This window comes from Prinia subflava, chromosome 2 (assembly GCF_021018805.1).
Source record: "Prinia subflava isolate CZ2003 ecotype Zambia chromosome 2, Cam_Psub_1.2, whole genome shotgun sequence".
NCBI lineage: Eukaryota > Metazoa > Chordata > Aves > Passeriformes > Cisticolidae > Prinia > Prinia subflava.
In genome coordinates, this window is record NC_086248.1 from 26677117 (window position 1) to 26699334 (window position 22218).

Consider the following 22218-nt stretch of genomic DNA (forward strand, 5'->3'; position numbering starts at 1 on the left):
AGAGGAGTTTACCCTTGCTTTTAGCTTCCATTACTATGGCTTGGTTTATGGTGTTCCATTTTGGGTGATAAGCACAACTGCAGTGGATTGCAGGCTTTTGCTCCTTGCATTTATTTGAGTATGTTACTGGGTGGTCTGGTCCATGAGTGTGGTTTAACTTGCTGGAAAAAATTATGGTAGCGATGGTAACTGAAATGCCTTAACAAAATTTAGTTCTCACTGAGTACTCACTGCTACATCTGAGGCAGCCAGGTTCAATACAATGGATACACACTCCACTACATTTCCTATGGAAGGAAAGGGGGACACTATTGCCCTACAAAAGTTCTTCATTTAACGTTTGGACAGGTATAGCTATAAAAGGCCCATTCCAGTAAAAGGCTTTTCTTTCCTCTGCACTCCTCCACAAACTTTTTAAGGACTAACTTACTCCTGAGAGACAAGCAGACAGCGAGCTTGCTTTCTGCTTGCTGGATGAGACGACTGGACCTATTTTAAGCTACCTAATAAGAACTAGGTAGCCAGAGAGCCCACTAGGTGTCTAACTTTCCTGTGAAGTGAACACAAAACTTTCACTTCCAAGGCTATGGATTCTATGAGCATGGATATTTGGTCACTAGATACATCTATGTACAAAAACCACGGAAAGCCTACAACCTAGGTCATTTTCCTACCTCATTGTATTTTCATTTTATTCTCCTTCAGTTGCAGGTATTGTTACTTTTACAGGATTAATATATCTATTATGAGTTTCCAGTCAGTGACAGCAATGAAAGTCATGATTCTGCTTCTGTCTATTTCTTTTCCCAAGATTTTTCTATAAGTCACACTCTCATTGTTGGAAATTCAACTATTTCCTGGACAGAGTATCTTGGAGTTACTGCTCAGCATCTGCCCTGACTGAATGTTTATGTTTGCTACAGTAAATGATTTCAATGAGAAAAAATTTATTTCCACTAAGTACATCAGGGATGAGCACTGTCCAATTGTAGTTATAAACATTCTTTCCAAGGATGTGTTGTAGCCTGGACTGCCATAACATGATTTTCCTGTACATGTTCAGGTATCATAGTTAATGAGATATAATATCTGTGGAATTTACTAACTGTCCAAATTATATGATCTTTGAAGCAATGATAAAAACAGAAAACAGTAAACTTACCTAATTTGCACATTATACCAGTGTCCATTGTCCACTCTAGCAGTGGTAGTGATGTTTTTGACTTCTGCTGCTTCGTCACATAAATACTGATACTATAGAGTGGGAAAAGGTGTTAATTACATTATTTCTCATAACTAAACAGTTTCAGGCATAGAAACTTGAATTTTAAAATAATAAATGGTTTCAAAAAACCTGAAGGATGTCATGTGTATCAAAGAAAATTATGTTTCATTAAAAGTTCTGGATAAGGAAGTCTATTGTACCAGAAATATACAAGTACACATATATGCTTCCTAACCTGCATGAAAATGCTTTAATCTTTGTGTATTATACAATCAGATATTATGGGTCTGATTTGCAAAGAAGTCAACCATCTGCAACCCATCTGAAATTAACACTGGCCATGGGTGAATTTTACTTACCATTTTATGGCTTCCTTACACTTCCAAACACGTAATGTAGCATGCAGGCTTGAGCATTTTGGAGCACCATTTAATTTCCTATACTAATGTGAACAAGCACTTGATTTCATGGTTTGTCTACTTGTAATTGTAGCTTGATTGTGAGCTTAGAACCATTTGTTCATTGGGCTTTAAATCTACATTTAATTGACCAGCTTTGTGAATGATTAAGTGAATTCAATTAGTTTTAACATGGCACACTGGGATCTCTGAATAGATTTGTGTCAATTAAAGCACTTTCATATTTTATGGTGCTTATGATATGTTAGAAAAATATTTTTCTGCATCATTACTTTACCATGAATACAAGTAAGATGAACTTAAAGCCATCAGCATTTTCTAAACCTAGGATAACTTACTGCCTTTGACTAATCTTTTTTTTTTTTTTTCCGGACAAAGATAGTCACAATATAATAAAAGACACAAAATTACAACATAACAAAATGAGGGTACTGCTTATCGTCAGTTTATCTATTTGTTTAGTGTGGTTGTGGTCTTTAAACATGAAGGCAAATATAATACAAAAATGCTGTTTCTAACAGATATTTCACAGTTCTTACACAAGAATATAATTACAGGTACCTTGGGAAACCTTTAGCAGGAAAATAGGAGATAAGTTATGAGAAAAGTAGCTTTTCTTTTAATATCTTTTTATAGCCTCTTTAGCATCTGCCTATGTCTTCATAAAGCTCTAGCTTTATCTCTTCCTCAGAAACGATGGAATAATTTGTGGAAGGTAGAGATATACCATGATACACACTTTACTCTTTAAAGTTTATAAACAAATATATTCCTAGTTAGTCTGCCCACAAGAACCAAAGAAATTGTTTTTTATTTCTCTGGACTCTGTGGAACTGTGATTTAAGTAATAGATAAAGTGAATGGTTTCTACTTAGAGATACATGGTAAAAAAAGATACACTGTATTTCCTAACATGGTAAATTTTCCTATAACAATTCACTCAACTCCTATGCCTATGCCTATGTCATAAGCCTTCCTTATGACTATTTTAATGAAGTTCCACATGAGGAAGTTAAGTTAGTTTAGGTATAAAATACAATAACTTAATTTGTACTACCTGTAAAGGCAAAACCTGCTTTTTTGTTTTGTTTTGTGTTTTAATGTGTACTCTTTTGTTTTGTGTTTGAATGTGTCAGTCATATTGATCATATTAGCCAAGAACTGGACATAACAGACAGCAAGTTGGGCAACCATTTTCCCTAAAATACTGATGATGTCAAGAATCTCTGTAGCTTTATTTCCTATCTTCTACAGTAAGAAAAGAAAAAGAAACCCATTAAAATATTTACAGATTCTAACTTTTATTTACTTTTCCTTCAGTGGGAGAGTTTGATGGCTTACCTGCAAAGTACCATTATTGATAACAAGCCGAATTAAAAAATGTTGTCTTGTTTCTGGGCTCTGTTCAATATTTAGGAGAAGTCCATGAGGATTATAGGTCTTAAATTCCAGGTGGATGAAATTTTGCATGTTCAAATGTAAGCCTTGAAATTCCAGGTAAGAATCACCATAGTAGCGAGCATTACTAAAATCTGTGAATAGAATTTTGAGACATGTAAAGATATTTTTCTTCTTCACATACTTCTTTCTTATTCTGGTAGTGGTAGCAGAGATATAGGATAATTTTTTACATCTTTCAAGGATTCAGATATGAATCTGAAAAATGATAGTAGTTTTCTTCTGTCAAAAGTTAACACTGGAAGTTTATAAAACTAGACATAAAAGTTTTGATAAAATTATATTAACCAAGCATAGAGATCAATCCCTGAAAACCTAGGCAACAAAGATGAAAGACTTGGTACATATCTAGAAGCTTTGGGTCAACATTTTTTCAAAATTAGGTGTTTTCATCAAACCTAGATGCAAGAAAGAATGTGTTTAAAGGCCTTACAGAAACTACACAGAATGGAAAAGAAGGAAGACGTTCTACAAAATAATTATGAAGCTGCCATCTTAATATCAACCATTTGTGGTGTAGGGTGAAAGCTGAAAATTTCCCTTGGGTCTTGTCCCAAGCTTGTCTGATTTACCTATAAACCTCTTAAAATTCAGCACCCTGTGCAATATGTGGCAAGAGCAGATGTAACTCTTATTCAAGTAGAAAACGTATGTGAATAGATGGCTTCAAGCCCTTGTGATCTCTCCTCTCCTCTCCTCTCCTCTCCTCTCCTCTCCTCTCCTCTCCTCTCCTCTCCTCTCCTCTCCTCTCCTCTCCTCTCCTCTCCTCTCCTCTCCTCTCCTCTCCTCTCCTCTCCTCTCCTCTCCTCTCCTCTCCTCTCCTCTCCTCTCCTCTCCTCTCCTCTCCTCTCCTCTCCTCTCCTCTCCTCTCCTCTCCTCTCCTCTCCTCTCCTCTCCTCTCCTCTCCTCTCCTCTCCTCTCCTCTCCTCTCCTCTCCTCTCCTCTCCTCTCCTCTCCTCTCCTCTCCTCTCCTCTCCTCTCCTCTCCTCTCCTCTCCATTTACTGCTCACTTTCCCTCATTTTCCCCCCTTTCGTTTCCCTTCCCATCCTTTTCTTTTTTCTTCACTTACTGTGTTTTTGCAAGGGAACAGAAATGCACATAGGTACCTTTTCATACACAGCTGCAGTATTTCACTTTGGTTTTTGTACTTGTATACTTGTATATTTTTGTACTTGTATACTTTTGAGATAGCTACATTTGTCTGCTCATAAAAATATCTGTCCTATTCCATACATGTAACATGAAAAGTTAAGTATTTTGATTTTTGTAGAAGCAGGTATATGCTTTAACCTCACAACATACAATTATTTGTTTGATCAGCTTCACGAGACTGATAAAAATGTAAAGAAATGTTAACAATCCACCCATCTCCTGAAAAATGTTGGTGCAACAATATGAACCTGTATACAATACACAACACATAAGTGAATTATTCCATTTCACTTTGATCAAATTTCACTCAATCATCTCTATAGGGGTTTAGAGTATCTTTGAAAGTCACAGATCTCTTTTTATTTTCAAAAATAGGTAAAGTTTTCATCTGTTGTGACAATAACTCAATAGCAAATATCTTACTATATATGCTTAAATTCTGAAAAAAAATGATACTGGGATAAAACAAAAACTGTTGATGTTGAACTTTTGTCTAACACTGTAAGAGTATGCTGAATTGTATCCTGTTTCAACTTTGCATAAACCTATTTACAAAGTCAAAGTCACTGTGTTCAAAAATCAAACGAAGCTCTTACGAAATTCTCAGTACTATACAAGAATCATCAACATATGCATACATACAACATGTAGTAAAATAGACCAAAAATTTCAAGCAATACCAATCAATAATCCGTGCTGCAATAAAAGAATTTTTACAAATTTAAATGTATCTAATCCTTAAAAACTCTTTTTTTGAACTTTAAGCCTGTAGGTATAAATTTCAGAAAATTTAAATTTAAAAAATTGCACTGAAACCTTTTTACATTTTATAGACAGGACAATTTCCCCAAAAAAAAGGCTTCAGAGAATTATTGCCAGTCCCTAACCCTTGTTTGTTTTCCTTCCTGAGCTAGCCACTGAGCTCTAAATCATTCTCTCACTCTATTTGCCCTGAATTGCCCCTGAATAGGTTCTGCTTTTCCCAAAGAACGACTTAGTTATCTCCACTCTCCTAAAAGCCTGGTATGTAACCATCTCTTTTTCTTGATCCATTTAGGAGATCAGCTTGGCTAAAAGACAGCAAAGTTGCACACAACATTCCCTTCCTGCAGTCCTAAATCCTTCTGCTACCTTCCCAGTATTTTGGAATTGGTTTCTTTTTATTGTTGGGTTGTTTTTCTTTCCCACACTGTTCAGCGTATAATAAAGATGACATGTGAGAACAGGTCAAAACTATCTCAGCTCTTCAGAGATTTGCTAAGACAAGGCATTCAAGACCCTAGATCCCACTGAAGAGCAAAATCTGTAATCATGAGGAGGAAAAAAAAAAAAAAAAAGTAGGTGCAGGAACAGTTTATTCACGATTCCTGAAATTATAATTTAACTCTGAAAACTGAAGTCAGACTGAATGAACTACTAAAATTCAAAGAAGACCAAAACAGCACAAGCTAGGGGCATCTACCTTTAGCTTTCTATATGTAATTGTAGCAAGCACACAGAGCACCATGGACAAAACTTGTTACTTTATTCTGACCAATATCCATTTCTTTTTATCTTCATATTGCAACAAGTGATGAGGCCTTGCAAGACAATACACTCCATAGTCCATGGATTTGAGGCCAGTTTGCCTTCTTCTGGGAAACACATTCATGTTACTAAACAGAAAACACTGTAAACAAATCATCTGCAGTAAAATTGCTGCAATTGCTCTGTGCCCACAAATATGGAAAGTGTTAGTGGGAGAAAGCACTGAAGAATATTTAGCAGGCTCCAGGTTTCTGTAAAACTCATAAAAACATGCTACTTCAATAACAAATAGTCTACAGAACTTCCCACAACAGCTGTTAACATAAACCACTTGTGTGGTTTTACTTATTAAGTTTCTCACATTGTTTGTAACAGTACACAATTTCTTTTTTTAGAACATAAGCTTTGCTTATAAACTTTTTACTGCACTTAGATGCAGTTTTTTCATTTGACCTCCGGACTAGGCTTCCTAGACTGCTTTTTGTCCTAACAGAGAAGACTCATCTCCCAAGCCTTTAAAACAAAACAAAACAAAACAAACAAAAAAAGGAAAGAAAAGAAAAGAAAAGAAAAGAAAAGAAAAGAAAAGAAAAGAAAAGAAAAGAAAAGAAAAGAAAAGAAAAGAAAAGAAAAGAAAAGAAAAGAAAAGAAAAGAAAAGAAAAGAAAAGAAAAGAAAAGAAAAGAAAAGAAAAGGAAAAAAAAAAAAGAGAAAATTTGAAACTGAATCTTATCTTTCCCTAAGAATGCCTAACGCTTTCCTAAGAAACAGACCCGCCCTTTGACCTATAAAATCCTCTCAGCTTTAACTTGCTCCCCTGCATACATCCAGCTCTCCATTTTTTTGTCTTTACTAGACTTCATATTAATGTCTGAGTTAATATGGTTAAAAGGTTTGAGATTTCACTGTAATAGTAAGCAGATACACAGGAAGGTCTGAAATCCAGTTGGCAGGCAAGATTCATTAACTCTTGCCACTCCCTACTGTTTTTCTCTCTTCTAATGAGTATCAGGTGCATCAGCTTCAGAATGGAAGTCTGCCAATTTAAAAATTTTTGAGAGCCACACAACTGTTAAGTCTTGGTTTTTAAAGGCAGGTAGATAGATAATGAAAACTTTTAATATGTTCACAAGCATGCTGTCCTTGTGATTGAGCTTTTGTCTCCATGTGTTTCTATGTCTAATGCATCCCCTGCAGTTTGCATGGACTCAGGCACAAAGAGGATTATAATAATGCTCTCCTTCCTTCTGCTATTCTTTTTGTTATGTTACACCTGGGAACAAAATCCTCCTGTTCAACCTACTGGTTTTCTCTTTTTCATGAACATGTATTTCACATCTTTTGTTATTCTTTTAATTAGAGCTATCTTATTCAAATAGAGGGCATTGTTGCCTATGGAAATCATCTGTCATGAAAAATCAGAACAATTCATTTTCTATTTGAATTTTTTATTTATTTTTATTAAGAAGAAACACATTTCTCAATAATATAAAACTTTAATCATAAAAACCACTTATGCTTGTTTAAAACTGGATAATGCCAAAAGAAAAAATTAGAAAAGCAAAGCAAGAAAGTCAGAGCACGGGCTGTTTCACAAGGCTGTTTGCAGACCCCTCGAGCCCAACAGCTGGCTTCCAATGGATGTCCATGGAAGGGGTTTACACAAACAGCACGCAAGGAGCAGCGCTTCCCTTGGGACAGCATGCCAGCTTCCCCCGTACAAACTGGCAGGGCTCCCTCAGCCAGGGTGTGCTCATGGCCCACCACACTGGGCATCCAGCCCTGCTACCTCCTGCTGAGCCTGGCTGGCAGGATGCAGGACCTGCCCCTCCAGTGGCCACACCGATGGCCATGCCACTGGCTGCCATGCGCTGCAGCTCCCTCCCACCCTCCCTGCTGCTTGTGGAGAGCTCTCTCTGAGTGCTCTGGCAGCAGCTCTGTGCTGTCTGGTGAGGGAGTTGTAGGGACAGACAAGGCAGCTGCCACCCTCAGGCAGAATTTTGCATAAATGTGTGTGGAAAAGAAGCTGAGCCAGACATAGAAAGGGAGTAGGCATGGCCAGAGGCTACGTCCCCACAGGCAGGGATGGCTGGGTTGTTGAGACAAGAGAGGCTGGAAACTTGTGATGGACCAGCAGACATGCAGATGCTCAGGACATTGCTGAAGGCAAATCAGATTTTTCAGGAGACCCTCAGAGCCCAGCTCAGCCAAGAGCTGGTATCTGCAGAAAGGGGCAAGGACAAGTGAGACCATTACTGATGACTCCCTTTTGCAAGGTATGGAGGCACCAATACATTAGCTGTGCGAGACTGGAGGAGATTGCTGGCTTGAAACATTCAAGGCACATGTGTGGGGAAAGGAGCAAGTTGTGTCTTGCCCTGGCAAGGCAATGTCCTGCCCCACACACCCTGCACCTCCAGGGCCTGTATCTCAGCCCCACAGTGGGGCCAAACTCTGGCATGTAGGAGGCAATGCTCCATACCCTGACCCTGGCCCCTAACCCAGCTCCTACATGACAAAATGACCAGAGGTGCCACCTGAGGGAAGGGCCCAGGAAAGCTAATGGATGTTAGCCAGAGTGCAAGGCACACACAGGTCTTGACCCTACATACTCTTGGAATTTCTCTCAGGTGAACACCACTGGAACCAGAAGTGGTAGCAATATTTCTTCTCTTTTATCTCTCTTCTCTCTTTCTTCTAATTCCTTCTTCTCAACGTTTGGCTAACTTAAAGTTAGGTGGGTTGGAGTTTGCTAAATAGAATGGGCTTAGAGTTTACTACATTAATGCATTGTGAAACACTTGATATTCATTTAATGTTGCTCTAACATTAAAAAGTTCCCTGATTTTCTGAAGTTTGGGAGTAAAATTTTTATTTGTTTGCCCTCTTGAGACTATCTTGTCAGTGTTTCTCCCTTGCATCTAACTCAAATTGCAAAAAATAATGTTAAATCCTTTTAAAAGTCATTGAGAAAGCTCTGTGGCCTTACACCAATCCAACCTGATGTCCTCAGAAGCTTTCTGTCAGCTTGGCTGTCTGTCAGAGTGAGGATCTAAGATTCTACACAGGGACCAACAGGCTTACCCAGCTCACAGATGGTTAACCCTTGTTACTCTTCCCTGTGGGCACCAGCAACTCTGCAAAGGCAGCCCAAGGCACCACGAGTGACTGCAGATCTCTCGGTGTGGGAGGAAGGGATCGGGGACCTTTAGTCCTGCAGTCAAGCAGGAAGTCTTACAAGGAGGTTATTGACCATCCAGTCAGGCTCTTTGTAGACATTAATGACAGAAGTATCAGAAAAAATATTGTTAAATTGAAACAGGTATCTTTCCAGAGTAGAAAAATACTTACTGTCCTAACTACAAAGACTTCATCTCCCTATTTTTTTTTTTGAAGTTTCATAGAATATAAAAGCAGGGTTAATGGACAATATTAATCATATTATGCTTTTTTTATTACCACTTTTAAAAATTTCTGTTTCCGGTGGTCTATGCATGTAGAAGTGGGGTTTGGTTTTTTTTGACTCTCAGTGTTTTGAAAGTACCTGTGCTTTCATTTTCCCTACATTCATTTTCTCTCAAAAAATCTAATTTCTTTGAAGTTTCATATTTAATGAGTCACTTTAATCAGTCTCTTTTGTATTCCAAAATAAGGTCAATCTTTCCAGCAAGTCCTGAAAAACAGTCACAACAAAATTATTCTTAAATTTTACTCTTAAATACAATAATCTACTTCATATTTGTAACCACTATTTAAAAGGCTTTAGTTTATTTTCAAGCGAGTCTCATTTACTTCCATACATTTCATTTAGTCTTTTCAGAAACACCTTAAAGGCAGAGCAGAACAATGTTCTCCAACCATTATTTCTATTTACAGTTGCAAAGCTATTTCACTGCGCTGTGTTTCACCTTTGGTTCCACATAACAAACCCACAGTTACAGTGAATCCATGCTTTATACTGTCACAGAAGTTTGTGCTGCATGACTTACAGGGAATTATAGTTATGTTTTTCTCTCAAAGTTGAAATGTTCTCTAATGTGGCGTGTTAGACAACAATAAAATGTGGTTAACATCCAGAACGGTTGCCAGTGCACCCCACAAGTAGCTTTCAAGCAAAGAAAAACAACAGCTATGAATAAATGCCCTTTACTGTTGCTTTTTCATGCTTACACAGAGCCAGAGATTTGAGTAGCCTGCAAAATTCTTCTGAAAGAAAAACATGACTGGTTTAGAGCTCCTATTACTTTGCAAGATCTTCACTTCTAGCCAAAATACATGTACACACGTGCACAAACACATACATAGAATTCAGGTGCCTTAAAGGTATGGAAGATCAGACCCTAAATCCCAGGAAGCTCTTTCTATTTTCCTGAAGTTATTGCACATCTTTCCTTTCCTCATACCTGCTTCAGTCATGTCTGTTGATCCAAGTCCTGATTCTTAACTCCTACATGTCCAACAGCCAGTCTGCAATGCTTTTGATGAGGTCTGTACTCACCTTCCCTACTCAATCCATGAAGAAGACAGTAGGCTGCATTTTCTATTAATTTTCAGGTTTTCCTTCATTCTGTTCAAGAGTTACAATTGGAAACAACAAGAAAACTATACATGTAGTATTGTCTTACACAATGAATTTTTCAGACTTTTTAAAAAATTAATAATTCCAGCTGCAAAGAACTGAAAATATCCTCCTTGAACTCAGAGAAAAGGGGGGCAGAACCTTCTAGCAACAATCCATTTGAATTATAGGAGGTGTCTGGAATACAAATAGTGCAGGGAATTGTTTTATTATGGTCAGAAAATTATTAATAGGTTCTAAAGCAGGATTCTGTTTCCTGCTGAAGTGTAGATTTTAAATTCTGATCTACTGCCTATATCTATTGATTGCAGTAATAGCTTAGTGAGATTAACTGATACTTGTGTGACTGCTGCCTGCCAATCCCAGAAGGGATTTTTCACCATGTGGGCTAGCTCATCAACATACAGATAATGGAAAGAGTTGTTATGTTCATGGCAGTCAGAAGTGACTAGAAGAAATTCTCTCATTGAAGGCATAAAACATACATATATATATGTAAGAATCAGGAAAAAACACCAGCAGTGTGTGGTTCTGCTTCAGCTAAAGCCTGTGGTTTTTTCCTTTTTGAATGTACTATAAGAGACACAGAGAGGATGAAGTAGTATTACAGCAGAAATCAGAAGCAGCTCTTACCTTGGGGATAATTTGGCTTGCTCTCAGTACAACTTCACAAGCTTTGCTAAAACCTTTACCCCCTGCTGCACTTTCTTACAAGTTGCTGGCAGCTGGCACACAGCCAGCACCGAGCCCAGTGCCACTGCTTATATGTTGATAACCCCCATGGCTACAAAGCATTAGAGCCACCACTGGGAGAAAAGCAGTTCTATCCAAAGAAAACCATGTTTTTTTGCCCTTTACTCATAAACCAACATGCTGCTTTTCAGTCTTTTACAACTAGAGTGAGCAAACAGAGCTGAATTATTTTTAGCATATAATAACTGTTTTAAAGATTACAAAAACATTAATGGTCAAAGCAAGAAGAGTTCATAATGCAAATTTAGGATATCCTTTTTAGTACAATATGTGGGAATATAACTAAGAAGCAGCACTCAAAGTACTGCTGAACTCCTTACAGAATGTGCTAGAGGGCTACAAGCCCTAGCAAGTTGAGGCAAAACCCTGAAGAAGGAAAAGATCAACAAGTATGTATATATGTTTGCGTGCAAGACAGTTCAGCTTTTACCATTAGCAAAATGTCTTCTTAATATAAACAGCCTCTCTTCACATATTAGAAGTCTACAGTCACAGCTACTGCTGTGATATACATCATTCATTCCTTCTATCCAAGAGATGCAACTTCATCTTCTCCACTAAGTTTTCCCATACATATTTCATTATAAAACACAAATTAACTTAAAATATGAAAAAGCACCTGGTTTCTGTTTAAATTTAGCCCTGACTTTTACCAGAGGTATAGCAACGCTGCTGATATCCTTATTAAGCAGAGTCATTCTCTTCCTCTTTGCTAGTATGTGGATTTAGATCACACTGTCATTCATTCAATGGAGAGGAATTCCCATTTCACTCAAACCAAAGAAAACTTTCTAAAAGAATGGAAAGAAGACTGCAAATTTTCCACTACTAAAATATTCCAGATCACTGTCTTATCTTGGTCACTTGGGGAATGACTTAGGTCCCTATGGAAAGTGTCTTGCCATAGCAGAGAGTAGGAATGTTTGTTTAGTTCTACAAATCTCTGTACCTGCAATAGCAACACCACTAAAACTGTGTTCTGCTTTAGGAAAATCCCCTTAATGTTGTGAGTTTGAAAGGACCAGATCTCTATAACTTCAGGTTATGTATTTCCTAATATGCCATTATCCCTTAAAGATAAAAAAAGATAACAACAAGCTGGTTACAGAAGAATTGCTGTTTAAAATTTATGTTTCCTAAGTTTTATATAGTTTTCTGATGATGACTGTCTATGTTTTTGAAATTATATAAAGTAGGAGTAAATACAGTATACTTTTCAATCTTGTGCATAGCACTAAAACCAGTCTGTATATTTATCTTCTAACAAATAAAAGTCTTTGTTAATAAGGTGAATGTAAAACATCAGCTACTTACTTTAGACATCTCCCATACCCACGAAATGTAAACAATCAAGACAGAAATATTTGAGGAAGGACTGAGGTACAAAATTACAATTTGTATAGGAGCTGGAAATAATCTAATTTCACAGTCAAGTCTTTGCAAAATTCTTAGCTGCTTCTTTTCTTCTGTTTGACTGTCTGAATACTCTGGCAATATGCCAAGTACTTCCATCTACATGTATTTGTTAACTTTCTCAGAAATTTAAAATTCACCTCTGGTAAGCCCATGGTTTACATGGTCTATATAAAATACAATTTAAGAAAAACAATATTGTCCCCAACGCCTCCAAGTGAAGGAGGCATTACTCAGGAAAATCAAACTACAAATATTCACTTATGACTAAATACCAAATAGCAATAATCACTGAGAATTTCTTGGCAAACACTGAATTCTGTTTTGATTAAAAAATCTGCAAAAATAGATTATTTGGGAGCTAGGGCACCCTATATTTAATATCTTTTGAAAGTTAGATGATACTTGACAGCAGATATTGATAACAATAGAAAAAACTCTTATTCACACCAAATAAAATTTGGAAAAAAATGTTTATTGCCATTTTGGATACAATGACATTTCATTCATCAAAATGTGTTTAAAATGTTCTTCCAAGTCTTAGTCAGATTAATTCAAAATATTAGGCACATTAAATGCAAACAATTGAAACAAGAATTTCAGACACAGAAAATGTAAAAACTAAGAATAGCTGCCTCTGATGGATATGATGACAAATATGGTTTTCACAAAAATATTCATGTGAAAATCACTTGATTAAAGAGAAGCACTATAGTACTTAAGATTCATTGTTTTCAATTTCTAACATGCCAAAAATAACAAGATAGTTGTAATAGATTTTATAACAACAGGAGCATGTGCTGTGCACACTTTGGAGGGGAACAGATATTAATGAAAACCAGAAAGACCCTGGAATACAAAAACTTTTTCCTGAAAATTGATAATCGCTCAGCACAAAGAAATTTAGAGTGTAATCTATTGTATGGTATGAGACACAATTTTTGTTTTACTTAGGATGGTCTTTACAATGTTAGACAAATGTGGATTCGAACTGGTGGTGCCATTCATTGTGTCTTCATTAATTGGTTTGTAAAGGTCCTTTGTTTCTTTCTCTTTATAGGATGGAAAATTTATAATCAATTGGGTTACCTTAAAATTTCAAGCTAGCTAATAATGACTGTGAAGTTAATTTCTTTATATCTAATACTATAAATAAATATTGGAGAAATATTAAAAAAACTTGAAAAAATATTTTTCAGTTTAATACTTTTAAATTATTTGATGCTTTGTGAACCAAAACATCAAAAATTCATCTTATGTCTTTCAAATATTCAAATTCAAAATTTTACATGAAAGTAAAATCTCAGTATTACCAATTGCTATTATTAAAATCTTCATTCTCACGAAGAAAACTCCATGGCTTATGTTTTCATGAGGTTCATTATGAAACTTTTCCTTCAGCATAGTTTCAATTTTATCAACTTTCAAAGGACAGAACCAAAAATGGCCTGATATTTAAAACTTGACTGTTGTAAATCAGCTTCTCACTGTACAGGAAATGTGTTAACACGTCTAAAACAACACACTGAGCTTTGTCTGAGGACTCAAAATTGTCTCCCTTATTTAAAGTACAAGGCAGGCTTCTCATCCCTAAGGAGAGCAGTGCTAAGTCCTCTGAAGGATTTAAAAATATTTCCTTCTCTTATATGTAGCAGGCACATTGAATACATGGCAATTCACACACATTTACAAGCAAGGTAGAGACCTACATATTACAAAACCCCTCTGCCTGCAGAAGTTTAACCTGCAGCTCTCATCCTCCTAAGGCATGCCATGGATCATAAACATGTCTTAATAATGCCATTCTGCAGAAGTGAATGTAAAATCCACTGGGACAGAGAAAAGGAGGGAGATGGGCAAGAAATCTCACCATGACCTAGTGAATAAGGCTGTCACCTGGCTAGAAACCTCAGAGGACTTCTGTGTTGCAACAGGATTTTGACAACAACTGTACCACCTATACAGAGAAGAATGGAATTTAGGTCATGTTTAACACTAAGAAAATCCATGATATAAAAAGATTACATCATTCTTGGATGTAGCCTGAGAAAAAAATTGTAAGAATCAAGAAAAGGAGATATATTTGCAAATGAAGTCTTTGAAAAGCAATGGTCATTTATATTTATTGCATTATGCCTAGAAATGCAAAAAGAAAAAACATAACATAGCTTTAGTGGCTTAGATCTCTTACTTAGTCTGACAAAAAATTTAAAATCAGATATACTATACTTCAAATAATCAAAACTACTGCAAAAATACCTATCTGAAAATTCAGTTGGCTAAATAATGAATATCCTTTTGTTTCCTTATATAATTCAGGGAATTACTGGTTAAACAGCTTCTCCTCTAGAGTGATCATGACTTAATCCCTACACTGTGTCTTTATGCCCCTCAAATGGGATCAAGAAATATGCAATAATTGTGAAACTAAGCATTTTCAAGCAATAAACCAAACCAAAAAGTTCTTTCTGAAAATGAAGCTGGAACCTCTCCAACACTAGATGATAGAAACCAGGGAAGACAGTAGCTGGGATGCTAAGCCCTCCTTAGCTGCCAGGTATCTGATTAAGGATTGCATGCAGACCTGTCCACCTGGATGCTGAAGGCCAGAATTTTATGCTGTGTGTTGACATGCAGAATTGTACTTTCAAAGAACTAAACAGGGAACATTATTCTCTTTTACAGCAGTTCCACAAAGGTGACGGTAGTGGCACTGTTCATCTTTTATGCTACAAAGCAATTATTACACTGTTCAGTCAGGAGACTCAGCTTCATTTTTTTTCTAGGTCTAGGACTCAATATCTCTATCCTCTCTGCATAGCAAATGTCCCAGCTACTTGACAGAAAGCTAACCCAGAGGGCATTTTGTCCCTCAGAATGGTAAAATTAATGAAAAATGTAAGTTGAGAAGGAAAGTATAGATTTTGTAGCCTTAGATGAGGGCACTTATCTGAGAGAAAGGAGACACAGGATGACTCAGATTTGCTTTATGGTGGATGAGGAGAGAGGAACTTCTTTAACATGATTTACCTGAATAATTTTAGATGCATTTCTTGAGATGAATCACACCCTAAAAACATCTATTTCTCTTCATAGAAGCAGTCTAGTGTCAGACTCCAGATCCTGCCACAGGCAAAAGAGAAAACAATATTTACGTGGGGACTGGACATCAGTGTTTTAAAGGCCTCATAGCATATACTATATAATTAATTTGGAAATGCTGTATTAACATGAAAATTGTTATGAAATAAAGTTTTCCTGTTATCTGTCCCTTTTCTTAGCTGTTAGGCTCATCCTTCCTGTGTCCTGCTGGGTCCTATGGTTGACTCTTCAGTCTTCCTCAGGAGTGACAGGGGTGAGAGGTCGCAGGGGATCTCAGTCAGCTGCCAACATTCTCAGGTCTTCACCAGAAAAACTGTTGCATTTCTTTCTCTTCAGGCTTGGTCACTGCTTTGGGTTCTTTTTTAAATGTTTCCCTGTGACAGCCCTTTTCCTTCTCCCAGACTGCCAGCTACAGCCTTTGTGGCAGTTTCAGTCTGAAGCCAGGCAGAAACACCAATTTAAGTGTAGTGGTTTTGGTTTGCTAATCTGAGATTTCCCAGCCAAAATACTAATTTAATGTAGTGGGTCTAATGCTGGCCAAATGCCCATGCATCCACTAGAATTATTTACTCATTTTCTGCTGTGAGGTAGGATCAGGAGAAGAGCAAAGGAGGCTCAAACTTTAAAGGGTATAAAGAAAACTTTAACAGAATTAACAGAACTAAAAGAACAATGAGAATCAGAAAATAATCCCTTCAGAACAACTGTCCTACCCCCACAGCCTCTTTTCTTTCCCTTTGACAATGTAAAGAGACAAAATGTGAGATTTTCGGTCAGTTTATCACCTCTAGAATTGTCTTTCTACAGTTCACTTAGGGAGAGAAGTCTCTGCTGCCATGCCATGGAGACTTCTCTACAAGAAACTGTTCTCTTGGCTTCAATGTCACAGTGAATCAGCCACCTGGGAGATGGAAATCTGTTTGCCATGTGAACGTCTCTCCCCTCCACTTACAGCTTTCCCCACAACTGTTTTGAGGGCTCAGTCTTTGGCTAATTAGTTAGTTAGTTCCTGACAGAAAGATAGTGTCTCAAAAATTTCATACATATAATACTTTAACAACATTAAATTTTGTCATGGAAACCGTTCATTTATGCCTTCTGTTAGGACTTTTTTCAATATGGATTATCTATAAAGCTAAGGAGAACCATAATAAAGAACTATATTTAAGCTGATGGATTTTCTCATAATTAATTTTAAGACAAGAAAAAATGCAGTAGCAGTTCATATTGAATACATGTAACAAAATGGCTGTGGTTGCTTGGCAACCAGGATTAGACTTATGGGACAACAATAAATACCTACAGCAATCTTTAGAGATTTTTCCTATAACTGAAAGATGTAGTTGGTATTTCTTGATAGGTTCGTTTGCTCACTATGCAAGTTCTGTATGTGTGTCTTTTAGTGATGAAAAGTTGGAATTCATCTGTTTAGATAGTGTTACATTCACTTTATTTCTCCTTCTCAATCTCTATTAGCAAACAAGCAACCTTCAGGTGAATCTGTTGAGCAGATCTTCTGTCCAGCTTCCTAAACGACTTTGGGTGTTTTTTGGAGCTCTTTCATTTGCTCATTCAGGAAGTAACTAACTTTGAGCCACTGCTGCTGGGGAGACTTTTTCAGAATGGCGTACCTTAATGGTAGTGTAAATGCTTCTGTTTGCTTTTACAGCACATTTCAGACATTGGTGTGTAAAATATACCCAAATCCAAAAGTGTTTTCTGCACTGTGAGGACCAAAGGCCATTGCAAGGTCCAGACCTGGACAGCTGCAGGAAACAATAGACAAGAAGACCTCCGTCACTATTAAGCTCAAACCAAGACATGAACGCTCCATCAGTATGAATGGCTGGGGTACTTTGTGCCTGGTCTACTTGGCACAGATTTTTGTAGTTTCTGATCTCCTCAGTATAAAGGAGTAGTCCCGAGCTTGTCTGCTGCAAAATGTAATGGGAGTGGTAGACAATGCTCCTTAGGCAATATCTATATCTGCTCCCCTAGAACAGCAGTATACCCTTAAAGAGCTGAATCAAGGTCACTATGAACTGAAACTTTTTCCTGACCTAGAACTTCACCATTAGCATACACAAAACTTTTTTTTTGTGTGAGGTGAACTTCTCCAGCATATTGGAAAAAAAAAACCCTTGTTCTCAGCATACAACATATTCACTTGGAACATCTTTTCACTTGGAATAACTGCAAAGATGCTCCACTGTCTCCTGTGTTCCAGATGATGCAGTTAATGTGCTGGTAAAGCATTCTCTTGCCTGAACTAGCAGTACATCATTTCATGACAGATTAACCTTGTAGCTGCTGTTGGCTTTGTCAGGTGTGATGCAATTGTGCTTATGTTTAGAGGAATGAACTTCACTGAATATGTGGAGGGATTTTCTTTAAAGGAAACTAGACTCCCTCTAGACCAAGTTCTCATCATCAGTGCAATGGAAGCTCAACATATAAAGGTTAAAGAAAAAGCAAACAGTGCAAAATTAACTTTTTTTGTTGAGATTCATTTCTGTAATCAAGTGTAACAAACTCAGAGCCAGTGTCTACCATAAAGTCTTCCTTCTGTTTTATCATTGAAAAGAGCTCACTATTGAGAGCCAGCAAAGATGATAAACCTACCATGGTACTCTGGTACCTGTAGGTAAACCTAACTTTACTTTTCCTTCGTTTCCAGAAGACTGCTGTTTATATAAATACATTTGTTCTTTCACAGTTTTGAATGTTTCCTTTCAATTTTCACCTTTAAGGTACTGTCTAAGGTTCAGATTGCTGTGTTTTCAAGAAAGACTTTTATAAAGGAATGAGCATATGGCATCACAATCATGAGAGGAGGAAAATTCATTAAAAATGTACCCACAGCTATAACTTTCTTTAAGATAATTTCCTCAGCAAGTTAATGCTCCCATCCTGTAGACAGGTTATCTAATGATAAAGTATAAAAGTTTAAATAACAGATTTCTTTCTCTTAGGCACTAAGGCAAAATCTAGTAAGTTACAAGACTAAAGACTCTTCAAAGGGATTAAAACCAGACACAGAAGTGTAATACACTGCAGAATAAGCAAGAGGGTGATTTATTATCTTTTTCTTCCACCTGACTACAGTAGATGAGAAGTCTAAGGTAATGTCATTTGATTTAACTGTCTGTGGAGAATAGTATGAAACTAAAGGAAGCCATAAAACAGTGAGCCAAAGTTCTAAGTTTTCTAGTTATTCTGACAGGTACCCAGATACCCCCCATTTCATTAGTGTATAAATAAGATTCTGGGAGATATACTGAAATATAGACCTTTCTTTTCTGTTTAATTCTCTTACAGCAAAAGTGTTTTCCATTAATGGGCTCATGCAGACTGTGAGAAATTCCTTATGGCTATTTACAAGAACAGAGCTATTGATGGGACTGCAAAGGGAAGTTCAGAATTAGTTTCTATATACTAATTCCAAATAATACACTTAGTTTTTATTATCTCCCTGCAGTTCACTCTACCTTTGGTTCCTCATTTAACATAATATTACTGAGCTGTAATACTGTTCCACATATGAGAGGTTCAGCAATTTAACTGTTTTAGTGGTCTTAAAGTGATTATACCTATAACACAGAACTAGAAAAAGCCTTTTGATGCTTAACACCGATAAACCTGTCATTGTAGATCACAGAAAATCTATTATAGCAGTTTCTGCTTCAAATTGAGACGAGCAGGCAAGCCTTTTATGGCAATTTGAGAGGCATTTAATGGTGTGAATCGCTCTTCTGAAGCTTTTTATACATGTATTAAGTTCAATATAATACCTGAGCTTAAGAAGGTACAAACATTAGCTAATAATTCTATCACTTCATAGGTTGTACCAAGTGTTAAAGAAAATGGCATTGGAAGACTTAGCAGAAAATAAAACAAAATATACAATAGCTATCACATGCTGTCTTTTTAAAAATCATACTTAAATGACATATTAGAACATTACAGACCATGTCAAAAAAGGCAGGGGCAAGGAACTATTATAAAGGGCACTAGTTAACTTTGGATTCATGGAGGTGAACAGCAAGAAAAGATCAACTGGATCTGCTAGATCAACTGGAATAGGAAGACTTACAAGGCCATGACCCCTTTTTACTCATTGCCAGTAGTCTAAGGGGTGCAAGTTCTATTTCACAAAATAAATAAGATTGATCCATAGCAAGCTCTAATACAATTATAGATGTAAATTGCATGTCAGTAACTAAAAGTACACCTGTCATTTTATCTCTACCCCCTACCTTCAATTTACTGTAAAGTACACCAAATGTATTTTTAAAAAGGTGATAGCTCCCGGCATAGTTTTAAAATGTGTAGCTAGCATAAAACTAACAGTTCTTAGTTAACTTAATAGATCAGAGTATCAGATATCTATTAATACTTCTGAAAGAGCTATTAGTTGTCCTGTAGCTGCCATGGTTTTTCAAGGCATTGCACTTGGTGGAGGTTCCACTTTTGGCTATTACATTTGTTGGAAATGTGTGGAACACCTTAAAATGGCAGTGTCCACTGGGCCTTGAGATCACCTCACTTGACAGCGATTTCATAAGCTCCAAGAGCTTTTTCACAAGATATAAGAAATATGTAAGGGATAGGATCCACTTCAAGATGTAAATGCCTAAATGAAACTACAGACATTCTAAATTCTCACTATAATCAGTACCAACCACATTTCAGTCACCTGAAACTGTAACCATTACCCTCACTTACTTTTCAAAATTGAGCTGAATTGCTGTCCATGAATCTCAGTCTATGAATTCTTTACTTTTATTCCTAGGGGTCCTACAAAAATTGCAGAGTCCACCTAGTTTAGATCTTAAGTATAATTAAATAAAAAACTAAAACTCCTTTAAGCAGCATCCTATTTTCTACTTGGAATGTCTTGATTAAATGTTGATGGTGCAATATGTGATCTCTGTGGATATACATTAAGCTACCCTATAAATAAATTTTTAGAATAGAGAAATGAAAACCACAAGCATCTGAGTGAAGAGATATCTATGGAAATTGAGAGCTGTCACACTTCCCAGACATTCTCTAGTAATTCTCAGAGTTGAAATGGAAAACAGATTAAATCTCAGTATAGGAGGTCTACAACTCTCATGCAAATGGATTGACTTTGCACAGTGCATCATGACTACAGTATCAAGAATACCACTGATGTTTTAGAGCTATACAGGGCACTGAATCATTGTCTCTGCTCATGATTGTCAGCTAAAATTGCAAATCATGCAGGGGTCTTGCAAGAGCACTTAGATCTGGGAAACAGAAAATAAAGAGAAGATATTTCATTTCTGGGACATTCAAATCCAACCTGGTATTCATGGTAGAAAAATTTCCAGTTTCCATTTTTGACCCCTTATTTCTGAACCTTTCTAACCAGAAAGGTTCTTAAGATAGACACATAACAGAGAAAGGCTGAATTCTATTTGGAAGTCTTTAGTTTCCATACTTAGCTCATGTCAGTGATGATGTACCATTAAAATTCAGCATTTTTGATAATTGACATATGAGGTTATCAAAACCCCCAGGTGTTTTCCTCAGTAACACATCTAAGCCAGGTGTATCATATTTCTATACAATCTAACCCAGAATGTGTTCAGAATTTTCCATTTACATTGAAGAATCTCAGAAGTGTCCTAAGATATCACAGGCTCAATACCTTGTCTTACTAAATCTCTGACATTCAGGAATAAATTCAGGAATAAATCTGTTCAATCAATCTACTTTATTTGTTAGACTACCATAGTAGTTAAGCATTAGTTGACTAATATTTGTTTAAATACATAGAACTAAATCAAACATATAGAACTAAAAAACTAGGCCCCATTAAATCTAAAAGAATTCTTCAGCTAAAAGAAAAGCTTCATGAACCTATCTGAGCTACTCAAAATTAGACAGGAATGGTATATAGAATCAACATTCAGTCAACTGTCCTAGTTTCTGCCTGGGTCATGTGGATGAGCAGTTTCGTTTGACAGCACAAACTTGTTCTGTCTTAGTGAACAACTGTCAGCCTTAGTAAATATGTGATCAATATTCAGGGGTAAATAAATGTAACTTCATGGAAGGCTGTGTGCAGAACAACATCAGAGAGACAAAGTTACAACCCAAGATGAATGTAGGCACAGAAAAAAATTAACCTCATAAAGGTGACATTAGTTGAGGATTTTTCTATTCTCAGTGTTAGGTAAGCTCAAACAGAACTCTGCTGTAGAGACAGACACCATTATTTTTCCATGTGTAAAAAGGGATGCTCAAAGAATGCATGGCAGGAAAAACCCCACAACTGATAATTACAATGCAATCCACATCCCATAGGCTTGCACTCCCCTTCTCACTTTTGCTAATGGTGTTTTCTGAACCCTTTGTTTTTCAGTTTTACAAGGCAAATTGTCCTTTACTACACTGAAAGCTTTTGTAGAAAGCATGCAGGGACAAGACCCCTGATACAGCTAATTAATATCAGTATTATAGAATATATTGCTTCAGGAGGTGAACTGGAAGGTCGATTGAAAGAGTATAGCAGCAAGCTATTAGAATGCATCAGGATACAGTGTTGAAAACAACACTAA

The 22218-nt window shown here is 36.7% G+C and overlaps 1 protein-coding gene across 1 annotated transcript in view; it reads right to left on the bottom strand.

Annotated features, from left to right (window-relative positions):
* The window catches only part of EYS (eyes shut homolog), a 722813-nt gene that overhangs the window by 264401 nt on the left and 436194 nt on the right, over window positions 1-22218 (bottom strand). Inside the window, exons 32-33 of the mRNA XM_063389422.1 lie at window positions 2986-3176; window positions 1163-1254 (exon numbers count right to left, since the gene is read on the bottom strand). Coding sequence (XP_063245492.1) covers window positions 1163-1254; window positions 2986-3176 — 283 coding nt within the window. The remainder of the gene's footprint in view (window positions 1-1162; window positions 1255-2985; window positions 3177-22218) is intronic.